The sequence below is a fragment of the Natator depressus genome, chromosome 6 (genome assembly GCF_965152275.1).
Source record: "Natator depressus isolate rNatDep1 chromosome 6, rNatDep2.hap1, whole genome shotgun sequence".
NCBI classification, from domain to species: Eukaryota; Metazoa; Chordata; order Testudines; family Cheloniidae; genus Natator; species Natator depressus.
Genome location: NC_134239.1, coordinates 33,789,542 through 33,805,464, shown reverse-complemented (window position 1 = coordinate 33,805,464; position 15,923 = coordinate 33,789,542). Strand labels below are relative to the sequence as shown.

The 15,923-nt window shown below is 46.8% G+C and overlaps 2 protein-coding genes and 4 non-coding genes across 11 annotated transcripts; 3 read left to right on the top strand and 3 right to left on the bottom strand.

The window, feature by feature from the left end:
- Positions 1-2,608: 2,608 nt before the first annotated feature.
- Positions 2,609-8,434, top strand: LOC141988899 (large ribosomal subunit protein uL15-like). Of its 6 annotated transcripts, none has more exons than XR_012639862.1 (6): positions 3,363-3,518; positions 3,745-3,820; positions 4,932-5,106; positions 5,805-5,896; positions 7,449-7,657; positions 8,262-8,434. XR_012639862.1 is itself a non-coding variant. In XM_074954983.1 (4 exons), the coding sequence occupies exons 1-4, from the start codon at positions 3,488-3,490 to the stop codon at positions 8,412-8,414; spliced, it is 435 nt and encodes a 144-aa protein (XP_074811084.1). In that variant the 5' UTR covers positions 3,399-3,487; the 3' UTR covers positions 8,415-8,434. The 6 variants fall into 6 exon arrangements, 1 of the variants encoding a protein (XP_074811084.1); XR_012639861.1 differs by having other exon boundaries at positions 5,805-5,928; XR_012639863.1 differs by lacking the exon at positions 7,449-7,657.
- LOC141990269 (small nucleolar RNA SNORA3/SNORA45 family) lies at positions 4,388-4,522 on the top strand. Its single transcript, XR_012640137.1, has one exon. It is a non-coding gene; the product is annotated as a small nucleolar RNA SNORA3/SNORA45 family (small nucleolar RNA).
- On the top strand, positions 5,493-5,624 carry LOC141990268 (small nucleolar RNA SNORA3/SNORA45 family). The gene has a single exon (XR_012640136.1). It is a non-coding gene; the product is annotated as a small nucleolar RNA SNORA3/SNORA45 family (small nucleolar RNA).
- Positions 8,435-10,754: 2,320 nt separating the features above from the next.
- RPL27A (ribosomal protein L27a) lies at positions 10,755-14,765 on the bottom strand. The gene is made up of 5 exons (XM_074956932.1): positions 14,678-14,765; positions 14,251-14,314; positions 13,973-14,048; positions 12,781-12,955; positions 10,755-10,927 (listed from the first exon to the last, which is right to left on the bottom strand). Exons 1-5 carry the CDS (start codon positions 14,678-14,680, stop codon positions 10,799-10,801), a joined length of 447 nt encoding a protein of 148 aa, XP_074813033.1. The 5' UTR covers positions 14,681-14,765; the 3' UTR covers positions 10,755-10,798.
- LOC141990266 (small nucleolar RNA SNORA3/SNORA45 family) lies at positions 11,660-11,791 on the bottom strand. The gene has a single exon (XR_012640135.1). It is a non-coding gene; the product is annotated as a small nucleolar RNA SNORA3/SNORA45 family (small nucleolar RNA).
- LOC141990265 (small nucleolar RNA SNORA3/SNORA45 family) lies at positions 13,442-13,573 on the bottom strand. Its single transcript, XR_012640134.1, has one exon. It is a non-coding gene; the product is annotated as a small nucleolar RNA SNORA3/SNORA45 family (small nucleolar RNA).
- Positions 14,766-15,923: the final 1,158 nt, after the last annotated feature.

Genomic DNA, 15,923 nt, shown 5'->3' with positions numbered 1-15,923 from the left:
AATACACTGGATTTTTTGGTGTGTAGGCTACAAGTGGCATCTGTCTGTTTTCAGAGCTGTCACCAAAATCTTTCAGAAAATTCCTTAAATGATACAAAAATGTGCAAGTCTTCCTTAGATAACCTTATAAATACATACATATCACAAAGAAGACACCTACTGTCCACTGGTCTTTAATGTAAGATTCCTTCCTGACCAAGCACTTTTGTTGCTGTTACATGTATCCATTTGGAAATGGATAAACCAACATGACTGACAAGTATATAACAAATAGAGCAGAAAGCGGGAATAAGAATATGCTAATCTGTTTCTTACTTTCCCTAGACAATTACGTTCATTTTAGTAGCTGCATGCAATTCCCTGTCATCTTTTATCTTAAATTATCTCTATTTACTGTAGTATCTATTTAAATTGTAGACATAAACTACTGTCTTGGTTATTCATTTTCTCTTTTCAGTTACATTTCCTTGCGAACATCTTATTGAGACCGCCCTCCTGCCTGGGCCAGCCAGAGGGAGCCTTGCCACATGTGGTAGTTTTCTTAAAGCCCCTGCTCCTGGAGTGAGGTGCTCGTGGGAGACGCAGCTTGCATTGGAAAAGCACAGCAACCCACCCTCCTGCTGGCAGAAGGGAGCATGGAAAGGGGACCCCAGTCCCCCTCCAGGCCCAGAGGCATAACTCCCCTCCCACACTGATGCACTTCTAAAGGTGGTGATGTTTGAGCTCTGGGGGTTGGCGGGAAGGAACCCAGCAGCGGCCTTACTGGAATTGCCTGCCCACGTCTAAAGGCCCCTCCCCCAGTCTTGCAGGAGGGACCACTGGACCAGGGAACCAACTGAATACATGGGACAACTAATGAATAACTGGGTCAGGAGTGAAGGTCACAAGTTCAAAAGTAGGGATCCAGAGGGGAACACTGAGCAGATAACCCCAGACAGCGCCCACTGCTCCTCAAAGCTATCTAGGGAGCTAGTGGATGCCACCCAGAGGAACTCTGCCCAGATGTGTGAGACCAGGGAGGAGCGGAAATAGGCCCCACAGTCTCAGAGCACCTCCTCATCTAACCTCCTCCACCTGGTGTTGAAGATGGCCACTTTGGCCAGGGCCAGGAGGAGGTTGACGAGGAGGTTTTGCGACTTGGTGGGGCCATGGACAGGGTGTGCAAACAGGTGTGGGGAAAAGTGCAGCCAAAACTTCAACAGGAGGTTCTGGAGGAACCGGAATAGAGCTGCAACCTGGCGCATTTGAGATAAACGTACGCCAGGTTCTCCCTCATGCCGCAAAAGCGGCAGGCACCAGGAATGGGGGTGAACTGCGCCAGGTACACACCTGAGCTCACGGCTCCATGGAGGAGCCCCCAACCTATATCCCCGGTGGGCCATGAGACCAGGGTGGAATAGAGGCTGGCCCACTGGGGTTCCTCACCCTCCACAGGTGGTAGATAATCCCACCATTTGGTATCAGGGTGGGACATGAGGGTGAGAAAGAGAAACGTGTGGAGCAAGAGCGTGTATAGTTGTTTCCTTGGCACGGTTCGGAAGTGAACCGGCTGCAGGGTACACAGCTGATTTGGACTGTGGAAGAGAGGGGACTGGGAGGGTTCGTAGGACAGAGGCCTGATGAAAAGGTCCGGAGGGCCAGGGGGGGAGTGGGGAGCACCCTCTCACAGTACCCACTCAAGGAAAACCCGAGAGGTGGGCGACAAGGCTGCCCCCCATCTCCTGGAGAACATGCAGGGGGAGGGTGGTGGGTCAGGAGATCCACCCAGTCCCCCCGTCCTAGTCCAGGAGGTCTCCGATTCTGGTGGTTTCTGCCAGAACCAGCCTTTGGCACACCGAAGGGAACTCCGCCATCTGCACATGAAGGTAGGGGTTGTGTAGCAGGGGCTTTGCAAGGAGGTCCGCCCCCTCGGTGGCCACAATGGACCTGGTCGCCGAGAACAACTTCCAGGCTTGGGAAGGTCCTGGCAGAAGACCAGCAGCTCGGAGAGGTCTCACAGAAGACCCCTCGGGTGGAGAAAAAAGAGCTGCCGGATGTATCAGAGGCAGCGGAGGAAGGCGTGTGCCACTGTGCTCTGTGCCAGACTACCAGCACCACGAAGGAGTCTCTGCAGGGCCTGGGGGTGGAAGACATGGACCTGGCTGCGGAGGCAGACCTGGCCCTGGCCCTGTCCTCCCTCCTCCAGGGGAAGACTCAGTACCCCTGCGGAGACGCAGTGCAATCCCGGCCAGACGAACTCCAGAGCTCATGGACAGGAGTCAGGACTACTCAGCAGCAGCCCCTGCGGAGAACAGCTGCCCAGGGTCACAGACCCCTTCCAGTGGGCAGCAGAAAGAGCCCCGCCCCCCCGCACCAACGAGTCACGCTGGGTCGGGGGCTCCCGTCCCAGCTCCCGCCTGCCTCGGGATCGCCCCGCCCCCAAGACAGCAGAGCTGGGAAGGCGCCAAGGGCAGAGAACAAAGCCCCGCCCCCGCGGCACAAGCGTCAGAGTCCCCGCCTTCCAAAGCAAGAAGTGCCCAAGCTCGATTTCTCGTGAGCTTGGGGGTTTACCCGTCTCCTCAGTGAGATCTCGCGAGATCTTCTTTCCTCCTACCACCACTTCCCCCACCTCCACCCCCCTTCTGAGATCTCGCGACATTCCTTTGACTCTTCCTTTTTCCTGGCGGCCGTCAAGATGGTGGGTAGGAGTGCAGCTTCCCCCGCCCGGCACCTCCGTGTCCTCTGGGCCGCGCTGCCGGTGGGGGAGGGGTTCTCGCGCCCGCTTCGGCCCCGGGCCTCTGCCAGGCAATGCACGCCCCAGCTGTGCGGGGCAGCGGGCCGCCGCCAGCGAGCTCTGGGCTGGCCTGCGGGTTAAAGCCGGGCCCGACGGGGAGACTCGAGGAGGCGCCTTGTTGAAGCCAGGATGCGCGGAGTTGGGCCTGGGCCTGCGGGCCCGCTCCTCATCCTCCCCTACAAACCGGGCACGTAGCCGCCCCGTGCGCGCGGTCCCGTCCCGCGCCTGCCCAGAGAGCCCGAATGGGGGCGGCGGGGATTGGTCGGGTGCGTGGGGACACCTCTGGCTCTGCCCCGCCCCAGCGGCACTCAGCCCCTTCCTACGCTGTACCCCGGGACCCACCCCCCACGCGCGCAGCGGAGAGCCTAGCTACGGGGTGCAGGTGCCTGTTCTGTTGTGTCAGCACGCAGAGGCCTCAGTCAGGGTTGGGGTCCCATTGTGTTGGGTGCTGGACACGTGACAGACATGGCCTTTTCCCCAGAAAGGGGCCAGCCACACGCACGAGGCTTGGATTGTCCTCTGCTTATTTGTTTCCCACTCTTGTCGCTTGCTCTACATTTTTATTCATATATGTACTGTGGTTTTTTTGTGTGTTTTCCTAGCCTTCTAGGCTAAGGAAGACCAGGAAGCTGAGAGGACACGTTAGCCACGGCCATGGCCGTATTGGTAAATGAGGAGAATGGTTACTAATATGCTTGTCCTGGAACTTAATGTATGGTACCTCATTTGATTTACAGTGTGCCCGGTAAGGATCACTATTTAGAACATCAATGAAGCAATATAAGAGAGAGGTTCAAAAATGGTCTGGTTAATGGTTAGACATAACCAGTTCAAATCATATATTTCTCTGTATAATTTGTGCTCATTGACTTGCTTTAAATCAGCTCAAATGATGACATAACATTCAGTAGTGTATTCAGTAGTACATGTTGTTTTTCTTGCATCACAATACCTTTTAAAATTTCTTTTAGGTAAACACAGAAAGCATCCTGGCGGCCGTGGAAATGCTGGGGGTATGCACCACCACAGAATTAACTTTGACAAATAGTAAGATGTACCATCTTTTTCCTTTAAACCCCCTCTACTCTTCCCCCCCACACACACACTTTTGTGTAGATATTTTTTAAAAGTTACAAAGGCATTCATTCTACCATATATAGCACATACGTCATTTAGTAAAAGTATACAGATGTTGGATTTTGCTACAATACAGATAACCTTGCAAGAAAATTTAGCTGTTTTCTTTCATAGTCCTTGATATCCTTTATTAAATCTATGAAAATCCTTTTGTCCATCTGTTCCTGTTATTAGCACTTGCCTTTTAAAAGATCTCCTTTTTCAGTGAGTTACATATGGTAAAATGGCTTGTTTCAGAGCTTCTAGTGTGTATATGTGTTTGTATCTTTTAGAATTTTTTTCCACAGTTAATTTAGGTTTGTAAGATACTAATAGTCTGCTCAGCTTTGATTCCACTATATATATATATATATATATATATATATGAGAGTAGATGACTCAAGCTCTTGCATTTCCTGATTTTAGTGGTGTGTATTGGGGAGGGTAAGAATCGTGTATCTAGACATTGCCGAGACTAGAATCGTGTATCTAGACATTGCCGAGACTAGTGTCACGTCTAGACATTGCTCATTGTCATAGTTGTGCTTGAGTACTCGGAAAGTAACAACTAATCTCTGTTCACTGACTGTCACTCTTTTCAGCTGTCAGTTGGTTACTGGGTTAGTAACAGAAGATCTGAATCCACATTTCTTGTACAACAAAATCTCTTCTAAATTCAGAGTTCTGGGTGCTTATGAAATATAGAATGGGCCCCAAACTATTCACAAGAAAGCTGAAGTCACAACTCATCTATCAAACATAAATATTTCATTAATAAAATTAATTGAATTTATAGATTTGGAAAATGCAAATATCCCTCAAGAATATACAAATAGCAACTTATTTACATCTGAACTTTAAAACTTTTTTGGTTTTGTGTATAATTTTTCTGTATCCTATAGTTTGTTTAATATGTATATGATAACGGTTAGTAGATAAACCATAGTTTTAACTGAGGTTATATTGATTTTTAGCACAGCCAATTCAAAAGAAACTAAAAGGAATGTGGTCTTATACCGTATCAAATATTTTTCCTCCCCAGTCATCCTGGTTATTTTGGGAAGGTTGGTATGAGACACTACCATTTGAAGAAGAACCAGAACTTCTGTCCTACTGTCAACTTGGATAAATTGTGGACACTTGTTAGTGATCAGACAAGACTAAACTATGCAAAAAACCAGGCTGGATTAGCACCTGTCATTGATTTTGTACGCTCGGTAAGAGTGCTATTTAATCCTGTCTTCAGAATCTATTGCTTCTAATCACTTAAAATTAAACTAAATTATGGATAAATTACAGTTCTTAGATTGTTTGAAATGTCAGGTGAAAGACCTGGTGAGCATCTGACTGAGACGTAGTTCCACTAGCGTATGTGTTTTTGCTTCTCTTTCTTTCCACAAGCCCTTTTTATTTTTCATGAATTAGTATTAAAATGTTTTTCTTTAAATGAAAGTTTAGATTTTCCCATTGTTCTTTTTTTAAAACTGGTGTTTGTGGTGATGAGAAGCTTACATATCAGCTTTTAAAAGGAAATTGGAAGGTTCTATGAAGGAGAAACAACTTTTATTGCTTGTTTTGGCCCACTAAAGTCGGTCTCTTTAGCACCGAGACTAGAGTCACATCCTAACATATTTCATGGTCTTGGTGTGCTATAGTCCTCGAAGATAAATTTCTGATCTTTATTCACTGGCTGTGGTGTTTCATATCTCAGTCAGCCACCGAATCAGAGACATTCATTAGTCAGCCCCTCAGGACAGAGGGAAGCAAAAGTGTCATTTGGGGGAAGACTTAGGTTTAGCAGCATCCTTTGGGACTAGTATTTTCTGGGCTGGAGGAAACCTGGTCTGTTCATGGAGATGACAGTAATTCTAGATTAACAATTTGCTCTTCATCTATTACTAATTTTATATTACAGTAATACCTAGAATCCCATCAAGGGATTGGGGTCCCATTGTGTGCTAGGCTCTGTACGGACATCCAGGAAAAGACCGTCCCAGCCTGATGGAGGTTAGACTTGGGTTGAGATCCTTCCTCTTTAGGTAAAAAGTTGGAGTGACATAATGGGGCTATATTGTCTTGTCTACACTACACTTTTGTCAACAAAAGTTATGTGGGTTTAATTAAAATCACGATTGTTTGTCCACACTAGCTCCTCATGTTGCAGACGCACTGTTGTAGTTAGTTATCCCACTGAAGTTATCAAATTAATATCCATTATCCCACCGTGCAACTGGCCGCAGGGTGCTTTGGGAAGAGTTTGCAATGCCTCATGGGGCATGTACATGGTGCAGGTTTCTCAATCCCATCTTTTCAGGGGCATTCTAGTAGCTTGTCAGCGGGGAGAGGAGAGTGGTGTGGGAGGCGGGGGAGACAGCAGGCTGACCGACCTATCCTGAGGCAGGAGAGAGCGGCATCCTGAGCAACTCTGAGCTATCCATGCTGAAGAATGTCAAAGCAGCACAGCAGACGCCCCCCTTTCCAGCAGCAGTCTGTCTGTCTGCCTCTGTGTTCCTAGTGCAGGGCAGAACAGGAGCATTCCACACTAATGATACTGCTCTTCCTTTCAGCACCTGGAGCTTTGAAAAGGGAGGGGCTCATGCCTGCAGAGCAGCAGAGATCAAAACAATGAGCAGAGCTGTCACAGCAGGCATTGTGGGATACCATAGAAGCCAGTTATGTTGACAAAATAAACAGCAGTCTCTATACCAGGGGTGGGCAAACTTTTTGGCCCGGGGGCCACATTGGGGTGTGAAACTGTAGGGAAGGCTGTGCCTCCCGAAACAGCCTGGCTTCCACCCCCTGACTACCCCCCTCATAACCTCTGACCCAGCAAACTCCACCTTCCCTCCGCTCTTTGTCCCCTGACCAACCCCACTCCCTATCCAACCACCCCTGACAGGCTCCCCGGGACTCCCATGCCCTATCCAACCCCTCCTGTTCTCCCCCACCGCCCCCGAACCTCCACCTCATCCAACCGCCCCCTGCTCCCTTATCCAGCATACACACATAGACCCCCAGCGGCACCCCCTTACCATGCTGCTCAGAGCAGCAGGTGCTTGCAGCCCCACCGCCTGGACGGAGCCAGCCATGCAGCGGTGTGGCTGCAGGAGAGGGGGGACAGCATGGGAGGGGCCGGGGGCTAGCTTCCCCGACCAGGAGCTCAAGGGCTGGGCAGGACATAGTTTGCCTACCTCTGGTCTATACCGATGTGTTGTCGCTTTAACTTTGCCGCAGAAAGCTTTGTGTGTCTCACTGAGGTGGTTTTATTTTGTCTGCAAAACAGAGTTTTGCCACCAAAAGTAGCTTTGTAGTGTCTATACCTCCCGTTTTGTTGGCAAAAGGCAGTTTTTTCCAACAAAACTTCGTAGTGCAGAAAAGGCCCAAAAGCCCCAGATCTGCTTGGATGTGGACTTTTCCTAGACCAGAAACTATAGAAGACAGCTAGCTGTAAGACTTCCTTCCAGAGATCCCTTCACAAGTTGGTTGTGAGTGTGGGTGTGCACGTAGATGGCTTTAAAGTTGCAGCACAGAATCTCATGCTCTGTTCAACTTTTTCCAGCACCTTCAGCAATCTGTGCATAATGATATAAGCCACAATCAATCCTGTATCCTTCAGTTTCAATGGAAGGGTAGTCATAGCTTTATCTCCTGGAAAGTCTGAAAAAAGTACATACTTTTTCTGGATAATATGCAAAAAAATTGGATTTTTAAATGACTACAGAAGTCTGAAGAATGAGACTCTCTGGAAAACTTAGCATAAATTGAACAGTAAGTCAAGAGTAAAACCTTGTGCTGTACTATTTTTGTTATGAGCAGAAATGTATATAGCACTCTGTTCTTTTCTTAGACTGTAAAGTTAATTACGCAAGATGTATTTGGTGAAATTAAAAGAAAAAGAAAGTTGTTGGGTTTGTGGTTGTCTTTTTTGTTTTTTTCTAACTCTTCAGTTTACTACTTGTGTGCTCAAGTTCTGGAAAGATTCCATGTTTGTCACAAAATGCAAAAATGATATCAGTTGTGTTTGCAGTGTTGTGTCCATGTTGGTCCCAGACTAGTAGAGAGAAAAGGTGACAAGCTCAAAAGTTTTTTTTCTTTTACCAACAGAAATTATTCAATAAAAAAAATTACCTCATCCAGCTTGTTTCTCTATCTGTCATGGTCAAGTAGTAATCTGAATTTGTTGTAATTCTTACTGCTGTTAATGGAGTTAATCTTTCCTTGGCAGATGCATCTTCTCACTTGCATCAAAGTCCATTGATTTAGCCAAATTACACCTGTCACTGGTGTAGGTGGGAGAAGAATCTGAGTGCAGTACCTCTGGAGTTTTTATTGAAAATCTGTTTATGCTAACTTCTCTCTCATATCTTTCTAGGGTTATTACAAAGTCCTGGGCAAGGGGAAGCTGCCCAAACAGCCTGTAATTGTGAAAGCAAAATTCTTCAGCAGGAAAGCAGAGGCGGAAGATCAAAAAAGTTGGTGGAGCATGCGTGCTTGCGGCATAAGTTTTGTATTTATGCAAGTTTGAATAAAGACACTATAAAATGAGTGGCTTTCACTTTGATTTACCAAAATGTTTTATGGGGAAGATGTTTGCTTACCCAAATGTTTCTAATACTTAATCAAACTTAAGCCCTGTCCGTACCCTAACTTTTAAACTTTTAAGTTTGACATTATTGGCATGGCTGGTTCTCAACCTGACTGTCTGTCTGCATAGCACAGATAAGTTAATAGTTTTGCTTCTGCTGGCATTTTTGCTTTCTTGTAACTGGACCTTAGTCTCCTCCAGTTTGGCTAGGACCGTTGAACCATGTTTGTGTAACTGGTTTGATTGGTGGTCTGTCCTTCTAGCTCTTTGTGGTGATACAGTATTTCCCAGAATTCCCCCATTTTCTATAGAATTCCGTTGTCTCCTTCCCCCTCTCCTTCTCCCCCCCCCCGAATGCACTGTAACATAGGTATAGAGAAATGCACAAACATAATTGTGACAGAAAAGCTGTCATATTGACACAGACTGAACTTGTAATCAGCTAAGGTGACATTGCTTCTAAGTGGTTTACAAAACTGTTAGTTGTAATGTTGACAGCGCCCCACATACTCTCTGGGGTGTTATTCAAGCACTAATACTTCATACTCCAGTTATTTTCCAGGGTAAGTCTTATCACAGGTGCTGTGTAAGTGTGAACTCTATTCCTGTAGCACAGCCTTCATCTTTACTCACATTAAATGGGGATGGGGGAAAAAGATTTTTAAATCAATAGTCTAGGAAATGAAAGCTATCACCTCACACTGTCACAGGCATTGTGGATAGTTCTGGTGCTGTCCTATGTGGAGTCTTGGTTTCAACATGCCCCCCTTACTGACAGTTGTTGCAGTGGGATACTGACTGCTAGCACCTCATTGTGTAGAAGATATGCCCTATTTATTTATCAGTACTACAGCTGGGAATTAGCCATAAATCTCTCAAATTTCATTGGCACAGCTAAACTCCTATTACTATACCTCACAACATATCTTCCTATCTAATAAAAGGTTATATAATCTTGCTTTTTATAGGTAGTGTTATGGGTAATTCAGCTCTTAACCGTATCCTTGTTAGTAGAATGAATGTGGTAATATGTACATGGCTACACTTGCAGATGTAGAGCGCTGTGAGTTAAACCTGCCTTCATAGCACACAGGGAAAGTGCTGCAGTCTGTCCACACTCACAGCTGACAGCACACTGGTATGGCTACACTTGCACTGCTCCCAATGCTGCTGCATTATGGGCAGCTATCCCAGCATGCAAGTGACTGCAATGTGCTTTTTGTGTGGGGGGAATGGGGTTTTGGGGTGCTGTCACATGCTGTCTTAAGTTCAGAGCCCCCTGCTCCACCCCACCCCCCCAGTCACAGCAAACGTTTGCTTTTTCTGAGCTGATGCTTTGAAAAGGCATTCCTGCAGCCAATTTCACAAGAGTGGCCACTCGACTTAAGGGGATTATGGGATGTTTCCAGAGGCTGATCAGAGGCCACAGCACTCCCATGGGGGCACAGCAACCGTTATTCCACTCACTGAGGCGGAGCACCAGTCAGAGCACTCTACATGCCTTGCTACTGTGGACAGGTAGTGAGTTAGTGCACCCAGGGCTCCATTATTGCACTGTAACTCACAAGTGTAGCCAAGCCCTTAGCCTTAACACCACTAACACTGTCAACATTCTGAAAGCTAGCATGTAAATGTATTGCTTTACTAGTGCATTTAGCTCACTGCATTCCTAGGACTTCAGATCTTAAATTTCTTTGTTTCTAACACTTTAAATCACATGGTTTTATTTGTAAAAGTGACTCAAATGGGTAAGCAGTACTATGTACACAAGCAAAGAAGTTTGCTGTCAATACAGAGTATGTTGGGTGTGTTCACAATAGGGTATCAAAAATGCTAAGGAGTGTAGTTCTATGCAGTAATTAAATTGCTGCTTGGATGTGAGCCTGCCTCCCCTTTTGTTCACCAGCAGTGTTCTCTAAGAATGACTTCCATCTATCACCTACTTCGGTTCAACCTACAGGACTGTAAAGGTATGTAATTTAATATTTCAACAAACATAGAGAGGCTTCAAAACTGCTTTCCCAAATGAAAGGGTCTCAGTATTCAAAAGCGGTTACATCTGAAAAAAGGCTTAAAAGTAAATTCACTATGGCATTACTTTGACTTGAAGTTTATTTTAGCAGTTAAATAAGAAGAAATTGCTGACTGACACTCATAAGAAACACCCAATATATAATAAAGCAAAGGGACTGTGGTCTCAGTAATATTCACATAAGCCAACATCTAACCTTCCCCCAAAATATGATTAAGTTTTGAAAGTAACTTGAAAAAATAACTTCAGACATTTGATAGAGTCTTTATTCAAACTTGATTTAAAAAATCCTTTATGCCACAAGCACACAGGCTCCACCAACTTCTTTGATCTTCTCCTCCGCTTTCCTACTGAAGAATTTTGCTTTCACAATTACAGGCTGTTTGGGCAGCTTCCCCTTGCCCAGGACTTTGTAATAACCCTAGAAAGATACAAGAGAAATCGGCATAAATAATATTCATAAAGAACTATAATCCTCTGCATCCACAATCTTTAACAATTGGAGAAATGCAAACTAAACAAATGTTTAAATTTGCATTTTCTCCATTTAAATTTGGTCATGATTGATGTTTGCAATTCAGTAGTTTTGCATAGTGTGAATTTATCATCAAATACTCTCAAAACCTAAAAATTACATCAGCTAAGAGCTGTACAGTTTTGCCAAGAATTTTAATTGTTCTCTTGAGTTTTACAAACATCTGTAGATAATGAAACTCTACAGTCCATGAAGAAAGTTATTTACATATCAGATTCTTCACATTTAATGGCTTTTTTTGTTAACCAACACAACCAGCTCAAGATAGGATTGTTGAAAACCATGCCAAAATTCTAACATTTCATGATCACAATAAAGCCCAGCTCATCTCTTGGCTATTGGAGAGCTTATAATTATTCAGCTTCCCCCCACCCTACCCCCCCAAAAATAGATATCAGTAGGGCTAGCTGCCTCCTTTGGATGTTGGAAAAAGTCTAGGAAACAAAAGCAGCAACTGTTTGACTAGTTAAGATCTTCCAACAGCTAGCTGGTTCTATTAAAGATGACACCTCTTCTAGATCTCACAGGAGTCCTTAAATTGGTGGTAAGAGTTCCCCACAGGGCTTTGTTTTGACCTACTCTAACCAGGCTGGCTAAAAGTATCAGTTTTAATTAAAACAATGTTACTGATCAGGTGACTGACTGAGGCATGAGACACCACAGGCAGTGAATATAGATCAGTAGTCTTTCTCCGAGAACTATAGCACACCAAGACAATGAGAAGTGCCAGGATGTGACTCTAGCCTCGATGTGGGGAGGCTAACGCACATTACATTGAAAAATTACATGCACTAAAAGCTCTAAGGCCATGTCTACACTACCACTTATGCCAACAAAACTTATATTGCTCAGAGGTGTGGGGAAAAAAAACAACAACACATTGTTACACTGGCATCCTCCAGTGGTCTCCTAAAACAGATGTATGCAACTGCTCAGAGCAGTTATAGGTAAGGCTGCATGTCTGTCATGGATTCCATGACTGTCGTAGCAGCTGGTGTTGGCTTAGAGGCTTACTGGCTTGGGCCCTGGATCTGCAGCAGCAGTTTGGGTGTAGGAGGGGGCTCAGGGTCAGCCCTTACCTAGGCATGGAGCTCCCAGCTCCCACTGGCATTTCCCTGTAGCTCCTAGGTGGAAGGGCAAGGGGGCCCCCGCCACTCCCTCTGGCTGCAGAGTCAGCACTTGAAGTACACAGAGCCCCCGTGGCTGCCCCTCCCTCCAGAAGCCCTGGGGACATGCCAGTCAGAGCCAGGTAGGGAGCCTGCCAGCACCGCCCCCAGCGGGGGGCCAGGCTACTGCCACATGCCTCCCCAGTTTTAATGAGAGGTATATAATAAAAGTCATAGACAGGTAATGGGCCATGAATTTTTGTTTACTGCCTGAGACCTGTCCATGTATTTTACTAAAAATCCCCGTGACTAAAACGTAGCCTTAATTATACGTGCACAAGGGGAGAGACAGACTCCAGTAAGACTGAGTTTAATGTGGAGAATACTGATTACATACATCACAGAAGCTAGTTTAAAGTATTTTTCTTAACTCTGAACATTAAATACTAGGGGAAAACAATTTTAAATTTGTTTTAAAAAATGTTAAAGTCAAGCCAAATAAAGATGAAAAATGCAGTGGCACATATTTAAGCATAATTAGTTTAATACAGTAGATCAGTGAACAAGACCCTAGGCAAAAAAATAAATGCAACCGATTCCAATGTGAATGTATGCTAAATCAAGCACACTTACCGAGCGTACAACATCAATGACCGGGGCTAATCCAGCCTGATTTTTTGCATAGTTCACTCTTGTCTGTTCACTAACAAGTGTCCACAGTTTATCCAGATTAACAGTTGGGCAGAAGTTCTGGTTCTTCTTCAAGTGGTAGTGTCTCATACCAACTTTCCCAAAATAACCAGGATGACTAGAAAGAAAAATCAATATAGACATTCTGTTTGGTTTAAATTGGAACTATTGGCTTTTCACGAATGTTAAATGCTTAAATAAAGTATTTTTTTTCAAGCAGCTGAAGTTTTAGTATTTGGATTTTTTTAAATCTGGACTCATGTATAAGACTACATGTGAATAAAATGTCTGTGTACATTTCATAACGAGTATCTTCAACACACACATTAATATCAATAATTTGTCCCTGGTTCTTCTTGCTAATTTATCAAATAAGCAAAACCTATGACAGAAAAGGAAAATAAGTAGAGAAATACTGTACTGAAGTGTTATTTGCTGATTTAATCAACTGTTCTTATATTTCAGTGATGATCACATTTTCTGAATCTACAAATAAAATTTAGTATTTTTGTAAGCAGAAATCACAACTTGTGCATCCTTTCTGATTAGTTTTGGTTCAGCCTGCAATCTCTGACCACCCAAAACTTTGGAATGGAGGTCTCGGCCTTGTTACTAACCTGGTGACTGACTGAACTACTAATAGGGACAGTCAGTGAATAAAGGTTAGTAGTTATTCTCCGAGTACTCTAGCACACCATGACAACAAGCAGTGTCTAGATGTGACTCTAGTCTCAGCCATCTTTAAATACATATCTCTTGTCCCATGAAGGTTAATAAAATCAGGATAATGTTACATTTTTGATCTGTATGGTTACCATGTATTAACATTGCATTGGCTCAGATCTGAACAGACTAGTGTCCCAACCTTCTGTTACCTAAGTTCTAAAAAACCCAACACATTAACAGTTCTGAATAATTACCCCATTCTGATCTCACCAACATTGTCAATCACACTAATTTGTGTAAAGAAGAACGTCATGTACAAAAGAGGACTACAATGTGCTGCCTTGTTACAAAGCCTGTCCGTTTACATAAATGGTTCAAAATGCCCACTGTGGAAGCTAGTTCGCCACGTGACATCTCAACACGACTAGGAAACAGAAGAAGGACGAGGCATGGTTTTTAGGTGCCTTACTATTTGTCAAAGTTAATCCTGTGGTGGTGATTGCCCCCAGCATTGCCGCGGCCACCGGGATGCTTCCTGTGCTTGCCTAGAAGGAGAGAGAATAAGAAATCATGATGCCAGAAATGCTGTACGTCGCTCAAGCCCCCGAGAGACCGTCGACGGCCCAACAGGCACCGTGCGAGCGGGGCTGCAGCCTGTCACTGCACGGGGGGCGGGGGGACACGTCCCCGGGTCCCGCGGGGGAACAGTGGACGCAGAGCCGATGCGTGGCCGCGCTCCGCACTCACCGATGCGACCATGGCCGTGGCTGACGTGTCCCCTCAGCTTCCTGGTCTTCCTCAGTCTGGAGGGCTGCAGAGAGCAGAGCGCGTTACCGAGCGGCCGGGCCGGAAACCGGGCCCCGCCTCCCCCCCCACCTGCCGCCCGCCTGCCCGGGCCCCCTCGGGACTGGGACGAAGCTCCCCGGCCTCCTGGCGACACGGAGGAGCCGGGCGAGGCTCCAGGCCGCCCCCTGCGCGCTCCCCGCCCCGCCGGCCCGGCCCGGCCCGCTCCCCCAGGAAAGTGGTAGCCGGGCGGCGCGGGCACCGGAGGGCCCGGCCGCGAGCACGCGGAGCCCCCTCCCTAGAGCGCGGGGAGCCGCGCCCGCCAAGCTCCCCCCCTCCCGGCGGCTCCCCTCGGCCCTGCCCAGCCACGCGGCCGCAGCCACCAACTCACCATGCTGGCGGCCTCGAGGAAAAGAAAGAAGAGGGGCCGATGTCTCGCGGGAAGAGAGAAGGGGCGGGAGGAGGAGACAGAAATGAAGGGACGGGAGCTGGGTCTCTCGCGAGATCTCAAGCCGCCTATTTCCGGTAGCGGGAGGTGGGAGGGGCTGAGCGGGGCTGGGTTAGTGAGGGAGTGTGTAGCGCTGTTAGGTCGCGTCCAGCGTCTCTCCCGCCTAGGCAGGATCGGGCTATGCGGGATCTCACCCACCCCAGGTCTTTCCCGCGCGCTCCAAGTCCCCAGGGGGGGGTCTCCCGTGCTCTGGGCAGGGGGCTGTGAGCTCGGGCTGCTCCCCGTTCCGGCTCGGGCAGAGTCCTCTGCGGTTCCTGACCTCCTCAGCCGAGTCCCGTGGCGTTATCACCCGCCTGCTGAGGCTTGATGTTCTCCCTGAAGCCCCAGCTCCGGGAGTCACGGGGCTAGGGAACATTCGGCTTGTATTTTGTGAGTCAAGTAGCGTGGTGGCCCTCCTTGTGCGACAAGCTTGAAAACATGGATCCTAAAGGCTGGAAGGCAACGAAGAGCACCCTGTCTTTTGTATTTTATTTTAAAAAAAATCATGTTTTTAAGGCAAATGATTTGGTGGGCGTGTGGTTGGAAATACTGTTCCTGTTGCACCCCAAGAGCTTGCGTGGCGGATGCTGTGGGTTTGTGCTTAGAGCACAGGATATGGATTCAAGGCGTTCTGGAGTCTGTTCCTGGCCCTGTGACAGATTTGCTGTGTTACCTTACCCGAGCCGCTTAACCCCTATGTTCCTCAGCTTTCCCATAGATTCAGTGGAGATGCTGTTTACCTTGCCTGGGTGGTGTGAATCTTCCTTAATGTTTTAAAAGACAGGGTTACCATAGGTCCATATTTTCCCGGACATGTCCAGCTTTTTGGTTCTTAATTGTCACCCAGGAGGAATTTTTAAATATCTAAAAACATCTGGGATTTTGCCATTATTATTTTTCCCCAAAGAAGAGTTGATCACTCAAGAAAGAGAGTGAATGTTGATCACTCGAGAGAGTGCCTGCTTTTTCCCCCTAGCTCCCAGCGCTTGTGCCGCAAAACAGCTGTTTCACGTGGCGGGGAGGAGGGGGAATGTGGCATGCTCAGGGGAGGAGGCGGGGATGGGGCAGGGATTTGGGGAAGGGGTCCAATGGGGGTGGGGAAGGGGTGGAGTTGGGGTAGGGCTGGGGGGCATGGGCAAATACACACACA